This window comes from Rousettus aegyptiacus, unplaced genomic scaffold, assembly GCF_014176215.1.
Source record: "Rousettus aegyptiacus isolate mRouAeg1 unplaced genomic scaffold, mRouAeg1.p scaffold_m13_p_16, whole genome shotgun sequence".
Classification (NCBI taxonomy): Eukaryota; Metazoa; Chordata; class Mammalia; order Chiroptera; family Pteropodidae; genus Rousettus; species Rousettus aegyptiacus.
Genome location: NW_023416291.1, coordinates 21,308,565 through 21,335,487, shown reverse-complemented (window position 1 = coordinate 21,335,487; position 26,923 = coordinate 21,308,565). Strand labels below are relative to the sequence as shown.

Sequence of the window (26,923 nt, the reverse complement as noted above, 5' to 3'; positions counted from 1 at the left end):
CCACCAGACTGTCTGCCCTCCACGCAGACACCAGTCTCAAGTCCAGGTTGTTCCTTCTACTTCTGACTGTTCCCATGACCTCCTCTTTGGGTTTGATTAATTTGCTGGAGTGGCTCACAAAGCTCAGAGAAATCACAAGTTAATTGTACATGGATGTAGCTTGGGAACAGCCAGATGGAAGAGGTGCGGAGCACGAGGCATGAGGAGGGCGTGCGGAGCTTCCGTGTTCCGAGTGCAACGCTCTCCCTGCACCTGCACGTGTTTGCCGACCCCGGAAGCTCCGAAACCTGTCCCCTCGGGGTTTTATGGAGGCTTCATTACATTAGCATGGTTGAGTAAATCACTGGCCGTTGGCGACTGGTTCAGCCCCCAGACCTTTTCTCCTCCCCAGAAACCAGAGGGTGGAACAGACAGTTCCAGCCTCCTGAGCGTGGTTGGTCCCGCTGGCAACCAGCCCCTCGTCCTTAGGGGATTTCTGAAAGTTACTTGGTTTACATAAACTCAGGAGTCGATGGAAGGGGGCTTGTTATGAATACCAGGGCACCTTTATTGCCCTTATTCCAAGGGTTTTAGAAAGAGCCGTGTCAGAACCAGGGATGAAGACCAAATATGTATTTCTTACTATAATTACAATATCACAAGGAGCCGTTAGACTCTCTAGTTTGTACGGAGGGTGAGGAGATGGAAGGGGCCGGCCCCAGGCGTTGGCTCGGGCCACCGCACCACCGAGAGTGCAGCAGGGTCCTCAGGATCCCGGTGCTTGAAAATCCGGGCCACGTGGGGAGGTCCGCGGTGCTGGAACCTGTCGGCCCCACTGCACAGCAGAGCTCGTTTCCCCATCAGCCGTGAGGTTTCACGTAGCATCTCCGCATCTGCCTCAGTTCTTCCGGAGGTGGACACTTAACCGTAAATTCTAACCAGTTGCTTCTTCCTCCCTCCCTGCGTCAGGCTCACCAGGAGAGAGGGGGGCCTAGTGTGGCCCCTGACGCGACTGTGCACATCGCCCCCGTGGTGAAGACCTACGAAAAACCCACTCAAGTGCCTCCACCGCAGGGCATGGCCACCAACACGCAGGCCGTGGAGGCGCAGGAGGGGCCGCCCAGCCCGCTGAGCGAGGCCTCCAGCGGGTACTTCTCGCACAGCGTCTCCACCGCCACCCTGTCCGACGCGTCCGCCCTGGGCCTGGACGCCGTGGCCCAGGCCGGCGGGCAGGTGCCCGGCTCGCCCCCTCCTGGCCCCTGCCAGGCCGGGCCTGAGGCCGAGCCCCCGTCTCCATGTGCTGCCGCAGGCGCAGACAGTGCTCCCCCCGCCCCGCTGCAGGGCGAGAGCGGCCTTGCCTCACTGCCCGGCCCCGCCAAGCTGACTGCGCGGAGCGACGGTGGCAGTGCCGCCCCGGCCAAGGGAGCGGCTTCCTCCGAGGAGCAGAATGAGGAGGCGGCCACTTCCCCGGCTCGTCTTCCCACTGCTGCCCCCCAGAAGGAGTCACCCCTCCCGCAGTGCGGAGGCGATCTTCCCCCTGCCACCAAGCCGCTTGGAGGACCCAAGGACCAGGCCAAGCCAGTCACCAGCTTAGAGCTGGATGTTTCCAAACCACTGCTGCCTCCGGACCTGCTGTCTCAGTCGCCTGCACCCGCCTCTCCCTTCAGAATCCGCAAGGTGCGCACCTCGGAGCTGAAGTCGTTCACGCGCATGCTCGGCGGGGACCCTGGCTGCCCCCCTGGGGCCACTGAGGACCCGCTGGCCGCGGGAGGGCCAGGCGATGGCAGCTCCGGAGGACAGGGGCAGGCTCTGGAGAAGCTGGAAGTCTCCTCTGATTCCGAAGAAGCCAGTGAAGTCCCAGAGTGGCTCAGAGAAGGAGAACACGTCACCGTGGGCACCAACAAAGCGGGCATTGTGAGATACGTTGGGCCCACCGACTTCCAGGAGGGGACGTGGGTTGGAGTGGAGCTGGATTCACCTTCAGGTGAGTGCGGCTTGTTGGGGACGGGTTCCTGGCACTGGACGTGCTCACTGCGGTCGGGTGGGAAGGTGCCGGCCCCGCCTGCCGTGGCGCCCAAAGCTCGCTGTGTGCCCTCGGACACGTCAGTTGACCTCTCTGAGTCTCTGAGTCGCCACTTTTCAAAATCAGAAATTTTCTTTAGATAAGCTTTTCCTAAGTGTTTTGTGAGTCAGGTTCTCTTTTTTTTTAACCTCCAGAAATTTCTCAGAAACTTAAGACATTAATTGAAAGCTACTATAAATTTGGTAATGATTTTAAATGCCATTATTCCTTTTTTAGTCACAGAAGCATTTGCATTTGAACCATAATAGCAGCTGTATCTGCTGCGTTTGCTCAGGTTCCAGGCACTGAGCCTGTGCGGATGCTCAGTTGTTACGAAGACATCCCAAGGCTCCTTGGCTCATGGGCTGAGGTCAGACAATAGGGTGATCTAAGACCCGTTGCAGGTTTGCAGGTCTCTGAAGCCTCATTCTGCAGTGGCACAGCTTAAAGCATATAGAGTGTCATTTTCAGAAAAACCGGGGACAGGACTTAAGGAAATTCTTTGTCCGTCAGATTTCCTTTTTAAACAGTTTTATTGTGATACAATTTACATAAAATCCACCTGTTTACAGTATACAGTGGTTTTGCATATATTTACAGGACTGTGTCACTATTTCCATAATCTAATTTTAGAGTAAGTTCACCACCCCCCGAAAAGAAACCACATGTCCATTAGCAAGATACTTCCCCTCTTGAAGCCCTAGGTAACCATTAATTTACTTTTTGTCTCTTTAAATTTATACAAACTGTCCTAACCTGGGCTCTCATGTCAGTGGGATGCTGCAGCGTGGGCTGCTGCATCTGTCTTGCGTCACTGAGCGCGGGGTTCCCACGGCTCATCCAGCTGTAGCGTGTGCTGCTCCTTGCTGGGCCGAGGAATACCGCACTGTGTATGTGCCGTTTGTGCTTCAGTGTTTGTGTGGACACACGTTTCCCTTTCTCTTGAGTTGATACCCAGGAGTTAACTCTATGTTTAACATTTTGAGGACTGCCAGACTGACTTCCATATTCTCCTTTCTCATCCCACTTCTTCACTAGGTGAGGGCTGGGAGCGGTGGAGACGGGGTTTTAGGACAGCTCTGTGTGTGTGGCCTGGTGGGCGGAGCTGTGAGGATGGAGCCAGGGAGCAGAGAACGAGCAGGAGGGGCTGTCCTTGGAGGTGGAGTGGGTGTTTGCACAGTGAAACCCGAGGCCTGCCCTACACGGACTCTGTCTCAAGGCCCCTCAGCTGAGCTGCGAAGTCACTCACTGTCTTTAAAAATAATTTTGGCAAAGAATGTTATTCAGTGGATCTAGAATATTAATGTATCACAGGCTAGAATATTTTTTAAACTCCATTCCTGCTGAAATGTGAAGGGTAAATGGGAAAGAATATATTTGCAATTGAATTCAGGAATTAGAGGGAGATTAGCGAATAGATGAATTTATCCAACAAATAAATACTAAGCACCTGCTGTGCTCCAGTCACTGTCCTGGATTCGGAGGATGAACAAAACGAAGCCCCTGGTTTCACTGGACTTATATTTTAGAGGGGAGAAAATTACCAAGTAAACAAATAAACAAATAAATTTGATAGCAATAAGCTGTGAAGAAAATAAAACAGGCTAAGCAGATAAAGATGGTAGGTGAGAAGTATTTGAAATAATACCGAGGGAAGCAAAGTTGTGAGTGCTGTAGAAGAGGAAGTTGGCACACTTTGGGTACAAGCTTCGCACAGGGACAAGCTCGCTGTATTTGAGGGACAGCCCAAAGGTCTGCAGGAGGCTGGAGAAGCGCAGTGGCCGGGTCACAAAGGGTGAAGTATAGCAGGAAACCATTGGAGAGTTTAAAAAGACCTTTTTAAGGAGAATAGAATTGGGGCGAGGAGAGAGAAGGCCATGCAGAAGGCTCTTGCAGATCTCGTGGCTGGGGTGAGGTAGTAGAGGCGGGAAAAGTGTGCCGGTGAAGCCCCAGGGCTGTGAGACTGTAGAACATCAGGAGAAGAAAGGAGTAAGGCCGACATCTGAGTGTGGCTTGAGACCGGGGTCATGACCCCATGGAAGAGCCTGAGAGAGCAGGCGAGGGCGCAGGGCGGGAGGAACCGGAGTTCTGTGTTGGGCAGGTGGAGCTGGGGGTGCGGGTTGGGCATTCAGGTGGGGCTGAGATGCCAGGAGGGGCCACGCTTGGGCTGGAGACACCGCTGAGGCATCAGCGTTCACAAGCGTGCAGGCCAGGGGAGCCCCCAGGGGAGCGGGCCCAGACCCGCCCGGCAAGGACATCGCTGGAAGGGAGGGGCCAGTAAGATGGGAGGTGGGAGTGGCCAGAGAGGGGGAGAGATCGTCTGTCTGATACCGCGAGAGGTGGCCCGGACCGAGGTGACCCGTGCTGACCTTGAGAGTGGGTGCAGGGTGGGCCTGCTTGGAGTGGAGTGGAGAGGAGGACAGGTGAGCACGTGCAGACAGCGAGGATAGCAAATTGGTGATCGTTGTTGTCATAAAGATCACGTTCCCTACCAACCCACCCATCACTGTGGGAGGCTGACATCCAGGGGTCCGGTGGCCCCTACGTTCAGGTCTCCTTACCCCTCACCCGGCTGTGGCTTTCTCCCCTTCACCTTAAAGCATTTTTTTATTGGCTTTGACAAAGGAGACTTCTTTACACTCTCTTGACAAATCAAGTGTAACATCTGACTAGCTATAATTGGGTGCTTTGCCAGTTTCCATCCATTAATAGATTTAGGAAAAATTATCATTCGATCAACAGCTTTCATCCTAGGCTTAGAGTGTGACCATCGAGATCGAAGATGATCTGGGCCTCAGGTCGGGTGGGGGTAGCTTTGGTGGCGCCTGCACCTGGCTGTCAGAGATGGCGGGACTAGCATGCCGACTCCTCGCGGAGACCGTGGCGCGCGGCAGTCCGGTCCCGGCGGCCAGTGTGTGCCGCCCAAGGGCCCGTCACCCCGGCCTCACGTGTTCGGTGGGGAGCAGCTGTGCGGGGCCTGCCTGGGGCCATCGGGCCCATGGGGGCCCTACACCGCGGGGCCTGTTGGGGTCACGAGCAGCCGAGGGAGCCGCCTCTACATCTTCTGTTCCTTCCCCCCCAGGTAAGAACGACGGCTCCATCGGAGGGAAGCAGTACTTCAGGTGCAGCCCTGGCTACGGGCTGCTGGTGAGGCCAGGCCGGGTTCGCAGGGCGGCAGGTGCAGGCCGGCGACGCAGCGCGGGGCTCAGGCTTCAGGGCACCCCCGAGCCCCGCAGGAGCAGCGCCCTCTCTGGCTCCGCCACCAACCTGGCCTCCCTGACTGCGGCTCTGGCCAAGGCCGAGGGCACCGCGGCGCTGGGGGCCGACAGGAGCCACAAGAACCCTGAGAACCGGAAATCCTGGGCCAGCTGAGCCGGCGCCCTCCCAGGCGGACACTGACCGCAGGAGCCGAGGGGCCGTGTCACCTCAAACGCCCTTCCTTGGGGGCACAGGCAGCGAAGGCTTTTGCACGACGACGCAGGGCTGGTGACCTCCCTGTTTCTCCCAGAACTCTGGAAGCTTTGTTTCTTCTTCTACCCAGAGCACGAGGAGGCCTCTCTCTCCGCAGTGTAGCGGAGTTGAAGGTTCTAGGAGCTTAGTGCCATCCTGGGTTGTGGAGGGTGAGGTCCCGAGCCTGGGGCTCTCTCCACTTGGGGCAGTCGTTTCTGTGTTTCCCGTGACCCTATTAATCTCTTAATTTAAAGAATAATCATAACTAGTGCCTTTTCTCCCCCTAGAGGCGGGGCATCTCCCTCTGCCCCCAGGGCTGTTTCCCCAGCCCACCCAAGTGCTGGCTTGCTCCTCAGGCTCCATGCACCTTCTTGTCCCCAAATCCCCCACACCAAGTAATATGCTCCCGTCGGTGCCTCTGGCCGGCCGGCCGGGGCTTCTGGCGCAAGGTCCAGTGTGCCCCAGAGAGGGCTGCTGGGCCCGCCCCTCCCACTCTTCCCTCTTTCCACAGGGTTTCTTAGAGGTTTCTCTGTGGGTGATTTAGCATCTTTATACCTAGAAAGTTTTTCTCTCTGCCATGTATTCCCTACACAGAGTACTTGGAATATATTTATTTATATTTATTTTTCAAAACCCTAAATCATTTGCGAGCCACAATCGTCCACCCAGGTGCAGGTGCCCAGGGCCTGCCTTGCACATCACCAGCCTCTGTGGCCCCTTGGGAGCTGCCAGCCGTCTGCCTCGGGCAGGGGTTCCCGGAGAGGCCAGAGGGTGACCCTCCCTTTTTATGTTCCTTTAATCCAGATACACAAGTGGCCTTACTCTAATAAGATGACAGCAAAAACTTGGAGAATTATGTTGTGCTTCTGTAGTTAATGACAAAGTCATTCAGAGGCATCACAACCTTATTTGGTGCAATTTTGGTTTCTAGGAAGGACCTTAGACCAGGTTAACTTCTTGGCAGTCCTATACCCTGACGCCCTAAGCCTGGATCTGCAGAGGGAGAGCTCGTCCACCGTCCCTGGGGCTGGGCCCTTGCAGAACCACAGACCAGGCCCAGCCTGGGCTGCCTGAAACATTGTCCGCCTCCTGCCAGGACACCGCTGGTCCCACAGCCCTGTCCTGCTGGGCTCGTTGGGAGGACGTGTGCGGAAGTGGAAAGAGGGCAGGAGCCTTGCAGACCAGGCTGGAGTGGGGCCTGGGGACAGCAAAGCGGGGCCGCCAGGACCAGGGAACCTCCGGCCGAGAGCTGGTGCTCCTGGTCCTTCCTAAGGCAGGAGCCCAGGGACCTGGTGCCGAACGTCAGCTGCTGCCCCTACCTGTCACCGTGAGAACCTCGTGTTGGGGTTTGCACTCAGCTGTCTTGGCGCCTGGTTTTGGTTCTCATGTTTAGACTCTAAAAACAACATCCAGACTCTGTTTTTGAAAAATCTGTGGTTCTCTAGGGACTTGAAGCCCCTGACGAGTCATGGCAGGCTGTCGGGAGCGGGCAGAGCCGCGATAGGGGCACCCACAGGGCACAGCTACCGCGCACACAGACCCAGGGGGAAGGGGCCGAGGGTTAATTAGCTCCTAGTGATTGATTGCACGTGGTGATGGCCCGCCCAACCGGCTGCTGCCGGCCAGGTGAGCTGCCTTTCCCGCCCTTCCCATGGTGCCCGCAGTTGGATAAACTGCAGGATGAAATGGAATCGCTCTCAGCTGGCTAGTGCTGGCTCGGGCCCCCGTCTCAGCCTGGGGTCTGCTGGCCCTTGATAAGGCCTCAGCTGGTGGGGAGCTGCCACCCTGTCACTTCCGCCCCCATTTTAACAGAAGTGGGGGCAGGGCCAGAAGTTCGGAAGCTCCTCAAATAGCTTTATCCCTGCACATTTATAGCTTTAGAACTGGACGGGATCTTCTCACAGGGAATGGGCTAAAACCAAGGAAAGTTCAGTGATTTTTTCCCAAGCTACAGAAGTTCCAGCTTCTGACTCCCAGCCTGGGCACTTTCCGTTGTCTGTGTGAAGCCCCAGGCAATGACTGACAGCCCCTGGTTGGAGCACCTGGCCGCAGCCCGGCTCCGCCCCCGCACGAGGAGCTCACGCCCACACCCAGGTTTTTGTGATCTAACCCCGCGCTCTGTTAAGGAGAACCTGCTGCCCCTGCCCCCAGCGGATGCCTGGCTGGTTCTCCCTGGCCCAGGTCCCTCTGGTGGGGGCTCTGAGCAGTCAGCTCTCCCGGTGGCAACCGCCTGCAGCGTCCTGTCCTCGCCCGCACGGCACCCTTGGCCTGGGAGGTAGGTGTCCTGCTTTTCTAGTCCTGGCGGCTGGGGTTTGCCCTCAGAGAGGGTGGGCCAGGGAAGGGACTCGTCTCCTTCCACAGGGTGGCGTGGGCTTGCCGGGCACCCCGGATCTCTGGGGACTGGCAGCTCCGAGGCGGGCCCTGCTTCATCCTCCCTGTCTGCAGCTGACTCGTTGGAGCCAGTCTGCCCTGTAACATGTTGGCAGCAACCTTCCAGAACCGTCTTGGGGACAAGGGGTGTTGTGCTCTCTATCATTGTTTAATTAGGATGGGATGGACTGTAATGGAATTAGCGTCTGGAGCAGGTCTTGTTAGCTGGAGCTCTCAGGGATGGTGGAAGAGCCTGGGCGTCCCGCCCAGGCCAGCCCTGCCGGCTGAAGAGGTTTCGGGCCTACCTTTTTCCTCCCAAACTCAGTTTCCTGTGCCTGAGCTTCTCGCACTAGTCTTGTCCGCCACCCCATCCTGCCCGCCTCGGACCTTTCCCCCCATCTGCATTTCCTGGGAAGCGGTGTTTGGGGCCCGTGGCGTCCCTCGGCCCTGCGCGGTGAGGCTGCCCCGGACGCGCCGGCAGCTGGCTGGGGTCGGTCGCCCGGCCCTGTGGTCCACAGTCTTCAGCTGTGCGTGCGCGGCGGGGCCGGGGCGCGCGGTGCGCAAGAGCAGTTCATCTCGGGGGAGAGCGGAGCTCCCCGCTCGCCTGGAGTTTTCTTGGAATGAGCGTGTTTGGGTTGTCCCGGGAGCATGTTGGAGGAGACGTTTGTCCTCGGTGCCCTCGTGAGCTGTTCGTGTGCTGGGGCGTCAGCACGTGGCCACCCCTGCACCGGACCTCCGGAATCGCCGTCGGCACAGTGCGGCGCTCCTGCTCGGGGCGTGGCAGTTTGTGCCTTTGTGCCGGGCCCTGGGGGCGGGGGCGGGGTGTGCAGTCCTGGACTCCCTGTCTTACTTGCTTCACAACCTGGACATCCCTTCAGGGCCGGTGTGTCGACGGCTTGCTGGGGTACAGCCAGGACGCTGGGGCCATCACTCTGTCATGGCCCCTGTCTTCCTGGGTGGCTCAGGGAGCAATGCGCGTGTGCAGGAAGCCCGTCCTGCCCCAGTCTACCGTTTTCACCCTCACTTCTTGGTGCAGTCTGATGTTAACTTGAGTCTGGAAAAGGGGGGCCGTGCGTGCAGTAGATGGCGTCACTGCAGCCGCAGCCCAGGCGGCCCCACGACCCAGCACGTGCCGGGCCGAAGGTGCCGGCCTGAGAGTCGGGACCGGAGGGATGGCTCGACTCCCTTCAGCATCGTTCTCTCCTCACTAACAGCCCTGATGTTAGGTAAAGTGTGAGCTCGAAGACTCAGGGTTCAGTTCCTCACTGGCCCCCTGCTCTGGGGTTTACTGTGGCAGCAGGAAGGAATGGGCTGGGCCACTCAGAAGCTGGGCCCAGATGAGGCTGTAGGTGCCACATGAACACCCCAGGCAGAGACTAGACAGGGACCGTCTTGGCCTCTGCCTCCCACTCAATGCGCTCATGGTGACTGCCAGCCCCATCCACAGTGGGGCAGGGGGCAGCCGTGTGTCTAGGGAGAGAATGAGCCCTGAAGGGTCTGAAAGGCTTAGGTATTCAGATCTCCCGTTACCTCCTTATATTTTCTCCTCCCGGCTTAAAGTTCCATGTATGTGAAACTGACAAGGAGTCCGTGGTATTTATTTTCCTGGCTAAGATTAGCTCTCCTTACCCCAGGCCTGCTCTGGTGCCTGCATCTCATGGTGCCCTCAGCTCCCAGGGCTGCCTCAGACAGGCAGTGCCTGAGATGGTGGCCGTCTCTGTCGTGCCTTACCTTGGGGACCGGGAGTGGAGCCTGCATTTTATCCCCAAGACACTGACTTGCTTGTCCCCACACATCTCTCTCTCTGAGAAATCCGTCGTGCCTTTTGCTGGGTTGCTGACACTTTGTGTTGGGAGAGTCTTGGAACATCTCTGTGTGTGGAGTTCTGTTAACATTATGGGATCACATATAAAGAAGTGACTCTGATTGGGGAGAGCATATTGATCAGCTACACGTGAAATGTGAGTTAAAAAAAAATCCAAAGACTCTAATGAATTGTAAAGACTTAATGATTTATATTGTATAATGAACTAAACCTCTGTAATTTTGTACCATATATATACCTTTCCATCATGTGACCAGCTGCTTCTAAATAAAATCGGATGATTTCTTGCCTATGTCGGAGGTCGGCCTGGTGGTTTCCCCCTCCCCCCTGGTGTGGGGGTGTTTGGACTCATTCTAAACGGTCCCACAGGGCAAGGGGTGGCCTTGTTCTGATTGATCGAGGTGGGGCTTTTCAAGATGGACCCCCGAAGAGGGAGGTCCAAGGAAGCAGCAGGCCCCCGGCACACCTCCCCAGCCCCTGGGCTAAAGAATCAGGGAGGCTCCACTGGTTTCGAGGCCAGTCTTAGATCCCTAAGTCGAGGCGTCTTACAGGAGCCAAGAACCAATAAATAGCAGCTTTCCGGTAGCCTTAGACCGCAGGTAATAAGAGCTTCTGGGCTAACTCAGACGGCTTGCCTGGAGTAGAGAGGTGGGGACCGGCCACTTCTCTGGAGAAGTTAAGTTCTCAGGACATGGCTCTGCCACCTACCTTGATTTGCACAATTGGCCTCACGCGAGCCCCTCCAGCTGGAGAGCAGGGGGCTTCTTTCCACGACTGCACAGGTGGGTTGACCCTTGAAGGTTCTGCAACAGGCGTTTGGGGGAAGGGAGGAGGATTTGGGCAGTGGCCACCACCGTCTGGGACGTTAGCTGTTGGAGCCTGCTTATTGGTTAGGCCAACATCCTCAAGCCGTGGCACCCAGCCGTGCAGCCCAGCGTGGTCTGTGGGTTTCCAACGCTGGGGTAGGGACTGACCTGGGAGGGTGAGCAAGCTTCCTCTGAGATTGCCTGCAGGGCCTACTGGTGGTCATGGGCACAGCCCAGCACCAGCGAGACACACAGATGGTGACCCCGCATAAAGCTGTTTCCTTCCCTGCGTCAGTGGATCCCTCGGCCTTCGTCCGATATAAAATGTAACAAATGTAGAGCTGCAGCCACTCGGAGGGGCTGTTTGGAGATGGCCATCAGTCAGAGCACATCTCAGCTGGACTTGTTTATATTCATAAGTGCCCAAGAGTTGTTCTCAGAGATAAGCACTGCCAAATAATGACAGAAATTTGGCTGCCAGGAGCTGCCCTGCTCTGAGGCAGGAGTCTGAATGTAGAATTGATCTAGCTCCTAGGATAAATCTTATTTTCCGAGCTGCTACTTACTCTCTTGCAACTCAATGAGGTCTCATTTGTCTGCATGAGGCTGTGGGGTCTTTCTGGTTGCTCAGATCCAAAAATGGGCTCTGGTCGATTTGTCACATTTATTTCCTTCCTTCACTCACCCACTCAGTCACTCAGTGAACATCTGCACACCTGTCCTGCGCCCCAGGGGCTGCAGGGGTTGAGGAAGTTGCCTCTGGGCAAGTGAGTTCGGAGGACTTGGAGATGAAGGGGGAGGGCTGGTGTTGGGGAGACAGGTGGGGAAGACTTCCGGGGTTGGGGGGCAGGAAGGACAGAATCAGGAGCAGTGCTGGCCAAACAGGAGCGCAGGGCGGGGATGGCCCTGCCGCGCCCCTCCCCCTCATCTCCGCCCCTCCCCCTCATCTCCGCCCCTCCCCCTCATCTCCGCCCCTCCCCCTCATCTCCGCCCCTCCCCCTCATCTCCGCCCCTCCTTCGCTTGGCAGCTTAGGGTTTGGGGGCAACTTAAAACCTCGCAGTCTTTTCTGATTACGTGTAATGGAAAAAGACCATTTGTTTCAGGTTTTCTTTGAGAAGGGGAAAGTAAATCAATTTGAGTCTGTTGGGTGAGAGAGAGGAGCTTGGGTGCTTTGTCCTGCTCAAGAATTTGATCCCAACCATTGGGTGCCTTCAAAGAAACAAATAACAAAAGCTTTGGCTTTCTTTCATTTTCATCTTTACTGCTGAAGGGGACGCCCCAGGAAAGACAGCTCTTTTAAGAAAATGAGGTGCTCAGGGTCTGGCTTGGAGTGGGGAAGCAGAGGTGCATGCGTGGCTGCTCGGCACAGGAGTTACAGGTGGAGAAACTGCTCAGACCTGGGAAGGTGGTGGGAAGTCGGAAGGAAAGCTGGGAGGCCGGTGCCCCCAGCGAGGGGACACTGTGGAAGGCCCTGTGGCCTCTCCTGGGGTGTGAGGGAGAACTCGGGCATCGGCGGGGGGCAGACGGGGACCGCGACGGATTCGGGGCGTTCCTGAGCGCCAGCATTCCCTCTCACGCCGGGAGTGTTTGTCACCATGACCCTCTGCACGCACTTTTGGGTCTCTGGGTGTACTGATCCTTTTTTAAAGCACAAGGGACTGAATGCTCAGAACAACGCTCCCGCCTCTCGTTAGTGTTGGGGGCTTCCCAGACGGATGTTCCTTCCCAAAGAAATCCCAGCCAGGCGTCGTTCAGTTATACGTTTTATTCTCTAATAGGTACAATACTAAAATAAACACAAATTAAAAAAAAGTTTTATTAAAACAAAACTGTACAAAAAAGCAGTATATACTACATTTTAATTACAGAACAGTCTACTGTCCAAAAGGCACTAATCCAGAATAGGAGATACAATGATACAGGACTCATTGGAACTATTTTAATCAATACAATAGAGCGCTTGTTTCTTTGACCATTTACATCTAGAAACAAGGGCTTCTTGCTACAGTCATTACACACTGTTATAAATATGAGTCCCACAGAGGAAGGTGCAGTATCGCTCTCCCTAGGGAAGGTTCTCGTCAGGATCGGGACTGTGGTGGGCTGAGAGGTGGGTGGGCAGTGGGGTCATGGAAGGGGCAACTGCCCTGGGTGCGGGCTCGTCTTCCGGCCTGGCCTCTCAGGTGGTGGACTCCTGACCATTACTGGCAGCCGCTCTACCCGCCTCGTGTGTGTTAGCACCGGGAAGGTGGGTTCTGAGACGGTCCAGGGGGCTGGGCTGGAGGTCTGCGGGAGAAGCGCCAGCAGCTCAGCCAAGGGGAGGCGTATTTGGTAACCTGATCTGAAAAAGGCAGCAACTACTCGAAGAGGGGCATGGAGTCCAGGGATGGCCACGAGGCTGGCATGACAGCCGGGCAGACCCCCCGCTGCTTTCTGGGCAAACTTCTGGCCCAGGGATAAGAGGTCCTGTCTCTCAATGCAGAGACGTCCTCTGTCCCCTCCCGGTGGGCCTGGTGGAGAGTCTGGTAGAGAGAGCTGACACTTTGCTTTTGGAAGCTGATTTCTAGGAGTGAGAATTTGCTTCCCAGAGGCCCTGCCCCCTTCAGCCCTGCCTCGGGACCACCAGCGGGCCCGGGGCGGTACGCCCAAGTTTGGTGGCCTGGACAGCTCTCTAAACCCCAGATTTCATTCTCCAACCGACTCTGAGCTTAGGAAGAGAGATACTGCAGCTTTCCGAACAGTGTCATACACATGTAAGACAAAGACAGGCGTCTGATGTTAACAAAAATAAGTAACAAAGAAATAGGATTAAACCAAATCTCTTCTCACAGCATCCTATACTACATCCTCCTTCTGCTTAGCAGAAAATTGTACGTACACAAAAATACAAATACACAATTTTGTAGAACAGTCTGATTTTAATATATTTATATATATTTATATTTATACGAGTGGCAGGTTAGTTCATTATATAGAGCTTTTTGCACTTTTGGCTCATACGCAACAAGGCTTATAAATTCAGCTTTAGCTTTCATTCAGGTTTTATAGCTTTTGAACAATTGTTTTCACATTTAAAGCAGCATCCAATTTGCACTAGGAGTTCGTGGTGATTACAGGGAAGACGGGGCCGGGAGGTTACTGACGGGGAGGCAGAGCCAGGGGCAGATATACATTCCAGTGTGTGTGGCGACGTCCAAAGGATTGCTACGGGACAGAGCTGACCATGATGACCCCTTGAGGTAGACTGAACACCTACAGCAGACTCGGACACAGGTGCGACTCCCCTCAGGGACACATGGTACATAAGATGAGGACAGAGACCAGGAGATGCCAGAGGGAAACATGAAGACTGAGACATGGTGGCTGAGGCAGGGGGGGCGCTCTGCCACAGCCCAGGTGCGGGGCCCCCACACAGCCCCCCACAGATAACTCGGGTATTTGGTGGATGCTCAAGACTTTCCGGCAGTCCCGTGGTGTCTGATCAGATTACGGCAGGCAAGCTTGCTTCTCATTTTCTAACTCACTGCACCAGCGAGTCCCCACCCTCCCGTGGCAGCAGCCAGGGCCGCATGTCATCCCGCGACGCAATTACTCCTCAGCGCTCCGAGTCCAAGTCCAGTTACGGGAGGAGAAACTGGGCTCCTCCCGCCTCTGCCTGCATCGCGCTGTTGCTTCCCCCAGCTCGCCGCCCTCCCGTACATTCATCTTTCCATCACAACCTGGGTAATTGATAAGCACTTGGTAGAACCTATAAAAATAGCATCTAGAGAACTGAGCGACAGGGACTGTCCACGTCCAGGTCGGTGTAACATGCTCCAGAAGAGCCTCGCTTTCGTCGTCACCACGGCAAGAGTTACCCATCTGGTCACTGCCCTCAACCCACTTCCCCTGCTCTAGCCAAGTCAGAGTCGTCCCTCTGGCAAACACGCCCCCACCTCGTACATGTGAACGCCCAGCGTTTGGGTTATCACACTGTCCGAACAAAAATGTTGGATTATTAATGAAAATAAAGTGCCTGGCTGTGGATTGTTCCATTTTGCGAAACCTGACGCGCCAACAACTCATCCGAGCGCTGCTTAGTGCCGAGATGAAAACAGCGCCGTCCCAACCGACCGTCGCGCGCCCACCACGGAATGAAGGCCCCGCACTCGGGTCAGACTTACACGGCTTAAGAAGAAGCAAACACATAATCTCACACTCATTTTCAAAGACACACTTCTGATCTTGCTTCCCCTACCGCTGACGGCCTTCCTGAGCCGCTGTGAGCAGACATCCTGAACTTCAAATCTAGGCAGAGAGGACGCAGAGAGGTGGCCAGGGTTCCAGTGACTAACGACGGCAAGTGAATCATCGTTTTTAACTGTGATCACTTGACTCTTGGGCCTCCTGGATCTGGATGCGCTTTGCAGCTGCTGACAGACAGGATGCTGCTCCAGGGTTGTCTTGCTCCCCCATCTTCACTCAGTAGCTACAGATTTTGCTAAGCAGATTCCTAAACATTCTCTCTGAACCAAGACCGTAGCCCATCGACAGAAACACCCCGAAAGCACAGGAGAGAGTGAGCAAGCCGGCCTGACGGGGCAACGGCGACCCTGCCGCGCGCGCCCCTGCAGTTGTTCTGCCTGCAGAAGGCCGGGGACCCACGGGGACCCCGGGGAGGGGCAGCTGCCCATGCCCGCCCCCGAGGGCCAAGCGCAGGGTGGGGAAGGGCAGGAGGCAGGGCACAGGCCGACTCTCTGGTGGGTTCCAGAGGTCTGTAACTTGCTTAGGCACTTAAAAATAAATAGAAATTTATTCTTGGAAGGTACTTCATACCAAAGGACCAGGGCTGAGGCAGGGAGGGGAGCCCATGGGGAATCAGAGAAGGCTGCGGGCTCTTCCCAGGAGGCAACTAGGATGTTCTCGGCATTTTCTGGCAGGGCCAGTGACCCACCTTGCAGGCTGGCTGACCCTGAAGAAACCGGGGCTGGCCCAGCAGAGGCCCTTCTTCTGAGTTCTGCAGACCAGGATGAACGAACGGACCGGACAGAGGGCAGGCGTGGGGCAGGACTGGGTGTGAGGCGCAGGCTGCGTGGACTTGTTTTCTATTATCAAGACGGGAAAAACTACTAGAAAAAGAAGAGGCCCTTCCAAGAAGAGTGTTCTGGCAAAGCCAGTGAGCAAGCCTCGCCGGAGCCCCTCCGCCTCCCCAGCCCCAGGAACTTTGGTTTAGGTTTCGTGGTGCCTGTTTCCAGAGATGCGTCAGGGGGTTCACTGACTCTAACGTACTGAAATGCGGTTTCCAAGGCAAATAATAACTAACGGCAGTGCTCTTGAACGGAGCACACAGCTGAGCTCACACCTCCATGCGTCCATTCTCTGTACGACTGCCACACCCCGCTGTGGCTCTGGCACAGAGACGGGAGTTCAGTGTAATATCACTGGAGTGGCTGCTGTTTACATTAATACAGCACTAATGTCGTTTTGTTTCCAATTTAATAGCTTCAATGAATGATGAAGTGGAAAGATGACCCTCACAAGTTTATGCTGGGCTCTTAGTTCCAGTAAAGCAAAAAAATAAAAAATAAAAGGGGGAGGGGAGAGGTTTCTGTGCTCAGAGGAAGCCAGAAAATGAGACTGAGAATGAAACTCAACCTGGAAATGGTGGGAAGCTGGACTCGCTCAGAGGGGAGCAGCTTCGTGCCCCAGCTCTGCCTCTGCCACGTGCGCTGGCCGGCGAGCCACATGCTCCTTCCGAGGGAGGGAGTTAAGTGTCTCCATTCCAAAGCGTCAGTGCCACCACAGGTGCCAAATCTGGATCAATACCTAAACGGGCACGGACACCTCCTTCCCTTCACCTTAGGGTGGGTTTTTCTGGTGGGGTCAGTGGATAATCAGAAACTCCATTAGCCAACTAGTGAAACAAGCTGCCTATTATGGGAGCCGCCAATCCCAAGCAGTCGACCGGGGAGCCCCTCCTATGGGCCACTCCAAATGGGGATTTGCTCCTGGGTGGTTTCCACTCTCAGGCTTCAAGGATGCCTAGACATGACAGCAGATCAGAAGAGACAGTGACAGAGCCGGCCCCTAGAGAACTACTTATTTTTGAAAGGATAAGAGCTAGAGAAGGAAGGAAGGAAGAGAAACATGAAATTTTAGTTGCGTCCTTGGGCCGGCTTAAAGCCTGTGTCCCTGACGGCAGTCACTAGCCTCCACGTGAACCCTGAGGCAACTTGCCCCTTTGCTGGATGTGGTTATTAGACAGTTCTTACGCTGAGCCAAAAGCTGGATTTATCTCCACACAACTGCTGCTTGCTGGCTGCTGGAAGCTCACGAGGAGCCACAGCCCCCCGGGGCAGAGCAGATACTCATCAATACCGGAATCCCAGGGCCCCCAATCTCTGCAAGTGTGGGCCCAGCCCCACTGCCGCTCGTGACTGATGGAAGGAACAGCAGAATGAGTTAGCAAAATGGCTCTAAGCGCAAGCAGGATGCCTGAAAGTTAACAGGTGCTAAGAAAATGTTAGAGGAGCAGAGTATAGAGAAAACGGGAAGTATGAGAGACTTTAATATTTTCTGCCTCAACTAACTGGAGCTACACCCAAGGGGTGCTGGTAAATTAGTCAGAACTCAGACTAATAAAATGGCCGTAACATTTCTTCCTAGGAAAAGGCAAGACCTTCACGTTCGCCTCCCGGAGATGGAAGACTTGAAACAAGAGGTTTCACGTCACAGCTGCCAAGGCTGTGGTCCTTCCGCCGTCACTGACTGGGGAGAAAAGCCCAGGGGCGGGACGCTCGGGGTCTGGATCGTCACAGCAGCGTGGTCCACTGTCAGAGGGCATTAAGTGCACGGAGGGATGATGGCAGTGCGACAGGGCTGGCAGGGATTCCCCGGCACTGTCCCATGAGACGATGAAACAGGTTAAATGCAGTGACTTTACTCAGCGCAGCACTAGGCAGACTCCGTGTGGTCCGTCCTCCAATGAACATTCTGAGAAGATGAAGAAGCAACTGGAGACTTGACTCCATTAGGGTGGCACAGCTCGATGTAGGGTCTGCGACTCTTGGGGAACTAGCGAGGCGATGGAAACACGCAGCACAGCGCCCCGCACGCCGTACGTGCCCAGTGAGGGTCAGCTACTGGTGCGAGCCTCGAACGCTCGGGGAGGTCTGGACGTTGGTCTCTTGTGGTATTATCATTTAGAATGATGGCATCTTTAGTTTCTTGTAAGAATAATTTCTGGTCTTTTCTTCCCCCAAAATACGTATTTTTTAAGTAAGCACTACCTGTCTTTTCACTGATTTTGGTGAAGTGGCTTTTCTTCTTTTTAGCGGGGGCTGCTGATGGTAAAGGAATATAGGTGAATCGCCAGAGTGGCCTCTTTTGAAACATCTGGGAAGGTACTTAAATGTCTCGCTAACTCTAGTTCTTTTTAAGTAGCACCATCCCTTAAGTAGCACATCTAATACTTTGATCCCTAAAATAGCAGATTGTGTTAGAAGGTTTTAACTGCACTGATAATTCTATTTTCTTTGAATGTAGGCAGATAATCAGAATGTTCTGCTGGCTGTTTTAATGCATGTTTCACAAATCACAGAATTATACTCATCTAGTCAGTTCCCAGAATCGCTAATCTTAAGACAGATTTTCAATTTTAATGGAGATATCTGTTAGCTGGGAAAATAAGAAAAGGGATGGATGCACTACACTGTCGGGTCATAAACCACACTCCCTCCAACTGTCAGAAGGCTCATCGGGTCCCGCCGAGAAGTCTCAGCGACTACACGCGTGTCTTGAAAGCTGGCACGTGGGGCGGGCGCTCAGTTGCTTTCAGATGTTTAGAAAGGGAAGGACTGAGCAAAAACTGTTCATGGCATTATTTTTTCTGATCCAACCCAACTATACATTGGTATTTTGAGGGGAACAAAAATTAAAGAACCCCAAGACAGAACCCCTTACCAAATTTATGTATGTGTTTGGGGCTAGGATAGAAGAGTTACAAAAAAGCAGCCTACCTCAGCGTTTTCATGGAACCGAAGCTTAACTAGCATTTCATTTGGGTTAGGATTCCTTCTGGTACGTGGAGAGGGGAAAAGATTTTCATGAGGATGAGCAGTAGAATATGAACAAAAACGGGAGCTGTATGTTGTTTAGAGGCGACTAGCCAATCCTGGAGTGTCCAGGCGATGAAAGGCAGGGTTCACAGCCACAGCTGGGCGCGAGGCGGCCTGTGAGGGGCCGGTGGGCATGGGGCTGTGTGCTGGAGGGTGTGTAGGCTACTCTCCATCACATAACCGAATAGAGAATTCAAGTGAGGGGGAAAGGCTAGCGAGGCCGCAGGGTGACAACGGCGGGCCTCGTTGGGCAGGGGACTGTGTGTGGCGTCAGGATCACGTGGTGCCCGATGGGGCGGGGTGGACAGAAAAGATAGGAATAAATTGGAAGGGAAAGGCCATGATGGGGAAGGGCTAGGCAGCCGGTCCAACAGACACAGCGGGGAAGCTCAGGAGAACAGGCCGCTGACGTGAGGGAGGTGGGAACTGCCGTGCGAAACTCCGGGTGCAGCTCGTGCGGGTCCTTTTGCTCCAGTAACTTCCGGACATTGCACACATCAGTATTCCGTTCATGCCACACAGCTGTTCAAAGCCCGCGTGTTCGTTTATTTACATGTGTTCGTGTCATATGATCCAGTGAGGAAAACCCTATTTAACTCATGTATAAACTGTTGGAGAAACACTTTCTAATGGTGATGGCAATGGAAATACATATCAAGTAACTAAGGGAAAATGAAAACTTCTCGGGGGCTTGTTAAGCAGTAGATGTCCTCGAGTCAGGCCGACACAACACGCCAGCTGGCGAGCAAGTGGCACAGCCACCTGGAGGCCTCGTCCGTGGCCGGCTCGGCGTGGGGTTCTGACCGAGCTTTCTGCCAAAGGTGGAGCAGGTTGAAACTGGATGTGTGAGAGAGAGAGGTTTCAAATAATTTAGAAGTCAAATGGGGAGCAATGTTCGGTCTTCCATTCTGAGGCTGAAATAACTCCAAATCCTTCCTTCACTGCGGCGAGGACACAAACACCATGTCATTATTTCCGTTTACTGAGCTGCTGTTCCAAATGTTCTTGGGCGCGTTAGTGCTAACAGGGAACAGAGAATGGGAGATCTGCCATCTCCAATCACGTAAGGGACAGAAGTCCTTTCAATTACGACCATGCCAATCGACGTCTTGCTAAAACAGCTAATTACATGTCAGGAGGACAACTCAGTCATTCAGAACAATTGTCATTATACTTTTATATATTCATTCTATGCCACCCCCCTCAATTACCATGGTTACAATTTGAAGGGATTCAGGCAAACCTCCTTCATTTGATCACAGCACACCAATGTGAATTTGAGAGTTAATTATGGCTGTATAGAGCCACTTTTATTTAAAAGAGAAAATGGAAATGCAGTCAAGGAAGCCGGCACCCCAAGATGGAGGAGGTGAGCGCCAGGCTGCGTGCACGTGCCCCCCTCGGGTCTGTGCGCAGTGGGCGTGGCGCCAGCACACGCGGCTCCCGAGCCCACACCGGCTGCACCGTGGGGCGCAGGCACCCGCCAGGGGGCACGACACTGGGACAAACCGATCTGAAGACGTGCCGAGTGAAAGGGACATGCAGACTTGCCCTTCCTTCCCTCTGTCGTCAGGGAGCTGGCTAACGAGCCCGCGCCGTGCACGTGGCAGACCGTCCGCGGAGTGAAACTGCCGGCCAGCTTTCACTTGAATGGAGGCAACCAGATTTGGTTCTGCTCACGGCCTGGCCCCAAGTGTCACGTGAACAGTGATAAAGGAGAGTGCAGGGGTACGCACACTCGTAACCCCAAGGTGTCTCTGACGTCTTGAGCTGCTTGGGTGGTGATGAGAAGGGGACGCAAGATCCTCGGGCGCAGCCGAGTTTCCCTCTTTCCTACCTTCCTTCCCCTCTTGATTACAAGAGAAAAGCAATGTTATAGGAAACTGGATCTTTCAGATTGTTAGCTTTCTTTTTGCTATTTCTTATCCCCACCAAGAAAGAATAATGATGCCGACATGCAAACTTCCCAGTTTATAAACTTCCAGCTTTTGAATGTCCACAGACATGGGCGAGGTTGCGCCTCAGATTGGCGAGGCCACCCTGGGCCCTTGACGATGGTGAGAGCAGGAGCTTATTGCTTCCACTTATAAGGAATGAGAATTAAGAACAGCCTTTCCAAACCCGATCTGTTTGTAAGGGGAGTTTCTGTAATTGGCCAAGGGACTCACAGGCTTGATGCACTAAAAGCCTTGCCCACCACTTTAGTACAGTAGTTCTCCTGAGAGTGGTCGGTAAGGAAAGCTTTCCTCTTAAGTGACAGTTAATCTTTTGAAAAGAAGAGCATATAATGAAGGAGACTGCAGCACAGAAAAAGGAAGGGCCCTGCGTCGACAGCACCCTTCCATCAGGGACGCCCTCACGGGGTAACCTGGCCGTTCGTTCGTAGTTGCCTCCCGGGGTAAGCCTTCAGCTCTCATTATGGTGCAATACCTGTCAAGTGGATAACTTAGGTGTCGTCACCAGGTAATGTAAGTTAGACACATGGAAATTAAGAAACAGAGGGTTGTCAGGGCATGCAGCTCAGTTTGCCAAATTCCATATGGCTGACAACTGATCCCCAAATCCTGAGTAAACATCCTTACTATTTAGAGAGCACACAAAAAGGAATGTTTTATATGCGTAATTCCCACCCTTGCCCCACTCCCACGGCGTCCCCCGCCCCACCCCTACGCCCCACAAGGACACCACCAGCAGGAGCTGGCCACTGTGCCCAACTTTCACTTGGGAAGTCCTGACAAACAAATCCGGCTCAGTAAAGCTATAAATGGATTTGGCTGATCTCAAATGCAGCCCCAATGAATACAGTAGTAAAACATTACTAATAATCACGACAACAAAATGACAAACTCTATCACCACTCTGACCTAAGATTTAAATCACAGACAGATCAACAAAGAAAACCAACTCACAATGCGGAGGGTCAGGACTACTCGAGGCAGAGTGCTACTTAGCACAGGATCATCAACAATAAGAAGAAAAATTATTGCCTAAGAATCTGTTGAGACTCACAGGGGAAAAAATACTCTGGTGGTTCTCAGAACAAAAAAAGACAAAGGCAGAGCCATGAGTTAAAGGGGAAGACTGCTTCTAACCAAATCCCTCTTAAGACCAAAGAGAATAAGGACTGGACTTGAAGTTCACATTTTTAGGACAGCGTGGGGATCATTTACGAAAAAGGGGTTATTTCCACTGTTATGGACAGAGATAAGATAGCTGGTCAGTGGAATATGTAGCTGGTCAAAAAGATGGGCTGCGAGACAGGAAGGAGTGTTTGTGTGAAGAGATGGACCACACTCACCTACTTTGGCTGCTGGGGAAAATAAAAAATTCCAGCCAAGAAGTCAGCTTAAGGTGAAGCCTTGGTGTTGGAGCCTAGAGCAAAACGGAAGAAGAGCTAACTGTTCACAGATGGAGAGGATGCGACTGGACATTCCTGGTGCCTGATGGTTGGAATCCAAACGCCAGGTTTACAAAGGCCAAGCGGAGAAACGAAACACCTGCCTATGCAAGCTCTTCTTAAGTAGTCCACTTTGAGGTAAAAATATACCTGGATATCTGGCCCAAGTTATCCAGAGCTACTGTTGATCACTGGACTGCCTGCCATCATAAATCTAGGAAATGGAGTACTGGATTTTGTACACTTCATTGATTTATGAGCTGCTGCTTCCTCATTCACATCTTTTCAGGTGGTCGCTTCTACTGAGCTAAAGTAAAAGGTACCCTAAAGGGGTCTTCCTGTGAAGGAATATGGGAATGTAAGGGGAGGGCTGTCCCACCAGTGACCGTGTGTGGGACGCTGTGGGACAGTGTGTGGAACTGTATGGATGCCACAGGTAGACAGAAGGGAACCACATTCATCTACCACTTAAAGGATGGAGACTGTGAAGAAAACTGCCTTAAGGGCACTCCAACATACCAAGCTTTGCTGAAATAAAACAATGTCTATTTGGTACCAACTGGCACAAAAAGGCCTCAGGATACGTGTATCTCCCTGCCTCCATCCGATGTTAGGGTGATCAACAGGCAGAAATTTCGGAGGATGGTCCATGCTTAAAAGGTCCCTTTGTAAAACTGTTTTAAGAAGGTTAGGAAGTTTACACATGTGACCACAGTAATTCAATGAAGTCCTTAAACACACAGACCCAGACAAGTTCTATGACCTGCTGGAAAGGTTCCTCCGCCTGCCACTTTTGGCCTTCCTTACCCAGGAAGGAGCAGCCCCTGAAACAGTCGTCTGCGCGGTGAACTGAGAGAGAAGAGGACAGAACACGCGAAGAGCACAGCATGGCAGTTCTTAAAAGCCCAGTCATTTTCCCTTCAGCAAGAGAGCAGTTTGGGGTTTCTACTTTAACACCACCTCTCAAACTTAAAAAGCTTAAGAAAAAAATTTACCATCCAAAGATATTACAAATTAGGGACAACACTGTATGTCATTATAACTACGGTAGCCTGGACAGAACAGTGGAATTAAACCTGGTAAGAAACAAGAAGACCAACGGTAAATTTAAATCTGGCCCTAAAGAACTAAATTTGTACTCTTGGTGAAAAAATAAATGTTACATGTAAGGCAGCGGGTCTTAAGAGCAGGCCAGCAGTATTCTTTAATTAAAGAAGAATTCTGGGAGGAAGAGTCCCTCCTGTCCTCACTAAGCTCCGTGCGATGCCGTCCCGCTCTGGTGGACACGTTCCTTCACTCTCTCCAGACTGCCAGATAGGGTCTTCCTGCCTTCGTGGATACTCACTCTCCTTTATTCTGTTATTTTTTTCTTTCTCTTCCTTAAAGGTCTTAAAACAATGAAACCTTTTAGCTTTTCTCTGGCAATCACTATAGCTCTTTAGAAACTGCAGCTGTCTTAACAGTTTGAATCTGTTTCTTTAAAAAGACCAGCAAGAACAAATGATACTAGCAACCCCATCATAAAGAAGCTATCAATTATAATAATCTCCTTACAATAAATCATGGATGTGGCTTGTCAGATAGTGTATTTTTCTCTCTCCTTCTGATTCAGCTGAGAATAAGCCAACAAAATTCCACCAAAATGGAAAGATACAATGTTATATTCTTCCTAAGTATTATAAAAGAAAAGAAAGATAACACAATCTCCTAAATGCAATAAAAATTCAAATACATCAAGAAAGAAAACGAGTGTGTGTGGGGGGGAGTCATTCCTGAGAATAACAAATGCTACTCTTGAATTCGTTGGTTCAAGTAATACAGTGAAACAGAAAAGACTACTCCGTCCTACTTCAGTTCTTGGAAGCTGAAAAAGTATATACATTTTCCCCCTGAAATCCGTGGACAAGAGCAGGCCAGGCCCTGCCGATAGTTCTTTAAAGTCACAGACCCACACAAGGTGGCATTTTCATGCCTTTTCAAAGGCTTCCTCACACTGACATAAGCAGGATTAACAGATACAGACAGTCTCATCAGCATGTGCCTTCAGTGGAGCTGGACCAGTTGAAAACTGGCAGATATGCAATATGTCACTAACAAGCAAGGGAAAAATGAAGAAGGAAAGTCTCTCTCTCTCAATAGTTTTAAGTTGAATACATTTGGTGGGGAAGGAGGGGTGAGAGGGTACGGATATGGCACCTTCCTTCTATCTTAGAGATCGCTTTCAGGTAATGGATGAAGAGACAGACGCCCTGCTTAACAGCCAGCCCCACACACCCCCTTACACAAGGCTTCGCTGTACAGAGAGGAGACGGGGAACGAGGCAGAGGACGGACAGCAGCCGTGCCTCTTTCAGACACACCCTACGCAGATACACTGCAGGCTGTTCCTCTTACCCGTGGCAGTGTGTCATTTAATCGGGACGCCAAGAGATCATTTTCATACAAGGCCAGCAGATGTAATTTTCTTTGATGCATGAATAGTTCATCATTTTGCTACTAGATGACAAGGTGATCACAGGGTGACTTTATAACGCAAGTTCACTGTTTGGTATTTTGAGTTCTCAAAATGAAAAAAAAGATTTATCAAATATAAATATCTTTAAAAAGTAACAAAAGTGCTACATATGTGATCAAGGAAAAAAATTCCATTAGTTACTGCCGCTTAAAGTAGATTAAACTTTACAAATATTACCACATCCATTATCAATATGGCTTCCAATTATTAAATAAATTGCCTGTAGCAATACAACTTTTCATACCTCTACAAGGACAGAGTAAAGAGAACACCAAAGCAGTCACACCCCGCTGTCTCGCAGACCCACCGCGTAAGTGGCAAATGTCCCATTTTTCCTGCTCCTTTTTAGGAAAGTATTTGCATTTGTGAGAGTCAGTCAGCATAATCCCACTATAAAGTCGTTTATCGACCCCTTGTATTGAGGGGGCTTCAGTTAATGGATACAAAGAGTGGAAGTTCGTCCATTGGTTTCTAACCTTAGTTGCATCCCGGCCTCTTTCGGGAGCAGGGAACTGGGACACAGGAAGCAAAGCGCTTCCACGGCCGCCAGCGTTTTCCCAGACAGGTGGTACCTGCGCCACATGCAACGGACAGTGGTTCTGAGAACTGGACTCAGCGTCCACTAGACATTCAGCTCATGCTTTTTCCCAATGCTTCTTAAGCTGTTTTTATTTTAATGACTTTTTTTTTGTCTTTTTTTGTTTGTTTTAATCATGGTCCCAAAGGCAGAAGGCAGTATTTTATCTACTAAGTCACTCAGCTTGTGAGAGGAAAGGAAGTCTGTGTCAGTCAGGCATGTTAACATCGACCAGAATCTGAGACTGAGTCTCCCACTGCCATTCTCAGCACAGCACCCGAGGGAGCAGAACGAGCCACAGTGTGACTGTTATGAGGCACGGCTTATTGCAGCTGGAAATCGGTTATTCCCACGCTCGGGTGGGGATTCTAGTGTTCCTTTTACTCTGCGGATACTCCCCAAATGGTGTCTGCCAATCCTGGGGCCACACTGCCTCAGCTTGCATCCTATCAGTCTTGAGGAAGGAAAAGGGGTACAGACTAGTGTTTCAGGAATCTAAAAGTACCCAAGGTTTTACATGTAGCCTAATATTTGAGAACTGAGGGCTATCTAAATACCTGGAAGCACTTTCTTGGAATGCTAAGACAGAGCAGCAAGATTTTCTAGCCTCAGGGGCTGGGAGAGGGAAGTTTGGTTGGTTGGTTGGTTATTATTTATTGGGAATTAATACTGAGAGAGTATGGTGCAAAGGCTGAGGGCACCATGCCATCTTCACAGAACAAGAAGACCCTAACGGCTAACTGACATACAAGAAACTGCAAGTTATACTGTAAGAACACATGTTAAGGACCGAGGAAAGTCTGCTAAGGTGCTACGTCTAAACTAAGTTAACTTCTCGTGTTCACCCCTCCCTGATCAGTCGTCGTCCAGGGCCTCTGTCTTGATTTCGTTGGCTCCTTGTCGGGCCAATGCCAAGATAGTGTGGTTGACTGCTGCCATTTCCACAGCTAATGAGATGGGGTCTTGGTGGTCACTATGGCTAGTGCTGTCATCCTAGACATGCAGAAATAGGAAACAAATGTTATTAATGGACTGGTAAAATTCTCTAGCTCACAGAAGGGCATGCTGGGACAAGGGGAGGCCGAACATCTGTGGGAGGAAACTGGGGTGGGGGGATGGGCTCAAGGCAGAGTTGAGGTGAAATGTATTTAAGTAGACACTGAATGGATATAGGTCCAGAGACTTCTAGTTGACATTTTTATGATTCAACGAGTAAACATGAAAACGTTTTTTCCTGCTGAGAATTTATTCCTTCTTTCAGAAAGATTGTGGGTGATGATAATCAAACATGGCTTATTCCAGTTTCACAAAAAATATAGTGCTGTTCACTGAAGGCCATACTAGTGAGCTATTACATTCTAGATTGGTACTCTTACAAATAGATTATTAGAATTCATGGTGTATCTCTACTGAACTGAGAAAACTAGACAAAAAACTAGACAGACACCAACATCTTATGGATAAAAATACATTTTTGTAAAAAAAAAAAAATACAAAACTAAATTACAACAAGACGAAAGTGTAACTGCCGGAAACGGCCGTGGGGGAAAGTGTGTGGCCCTCTCCCGCCGTAAGGCAGCCGTGGGAGGGAAGTGGCGGGCGTCCTACTTAGAGGGAATGGAAGGCTCTCCTTCCACACACAGCCGAGGTGTTAAACAGTAAAGCTGTGAAGGAAACTGGCACTGCAGGGTAGTTGTCAAGGCACTGGAGACAGTGTTACAAATAAGGGGTAAGCTTCTCACCTGTCACATCTTCAGGGGACTCTGCATCAAAAAGCTTTGGGAGGGGTAAGTCCTTTCGGAAAAAAAGCGTGGGATCATGGGAAGTGCTGCCCTTAGGGCATCTG

At 52.1% G+C, this 26,923-nt stretch overlaps 2 protein-coding genes across 22 annotated transcripts in view; one reads left to right on the top strand and one right to left on the bottom strand.

Moving 5' to 3' along the window:
* Positions 1 to 9,978, top strand: part of KIF13B (kinesin family member 13B) — a 166,546-nt gene extending 156,568 nt beyond the window's left edge. For all 9 annotated transcript variants that reach the window (XM_036233587.1, XM_016144678.2, XM_036233591.1 and 6 more), the window contains 2 exons: positions 949 to 1,963; positions 5,124 to 9,978. In XM_036233587.1, the coding sequence (XP_036089480.1) occupies positions 949 to 1,963; positions 5,124 to 5,413 (1,305 nt within the window). In that variant the 3' untranslated portion in view covers positions 5,414 to 9,978. The remainder of the gene's footprint in view (positions 1 to 948; positions 1,964 to 5,123) is intronic.
* A 2,265-nt stretch (positions 9,979 to 12,243) lies between these two features.
* The window catches only part of HMBOX1 (homeobox containing 1), a 162,811-nt gene continuing 148,131 nt past the window's right edge, over positions 12,244 to 26,923 (bottom strand). For 9 of the 13 annotated variants that reach the window (XM_016144681.2, XM_016144683.2, XM_036233593.1 and 6 more), the window contains one exon: positions 12,244 to 26,070. In XM_016144681.2, the coding sequence (XP_016000167.1) occupies positions 25,933 to 26,070 (138 nt within the window). In that variant the 3' untranslated portion in view covers positions 12,244 to 25,932. The other 4 variants (XM_036233597.1, XM_016144689.2, XR_004954881.1 and 1 more) reach the window with 3 other exon arrangements.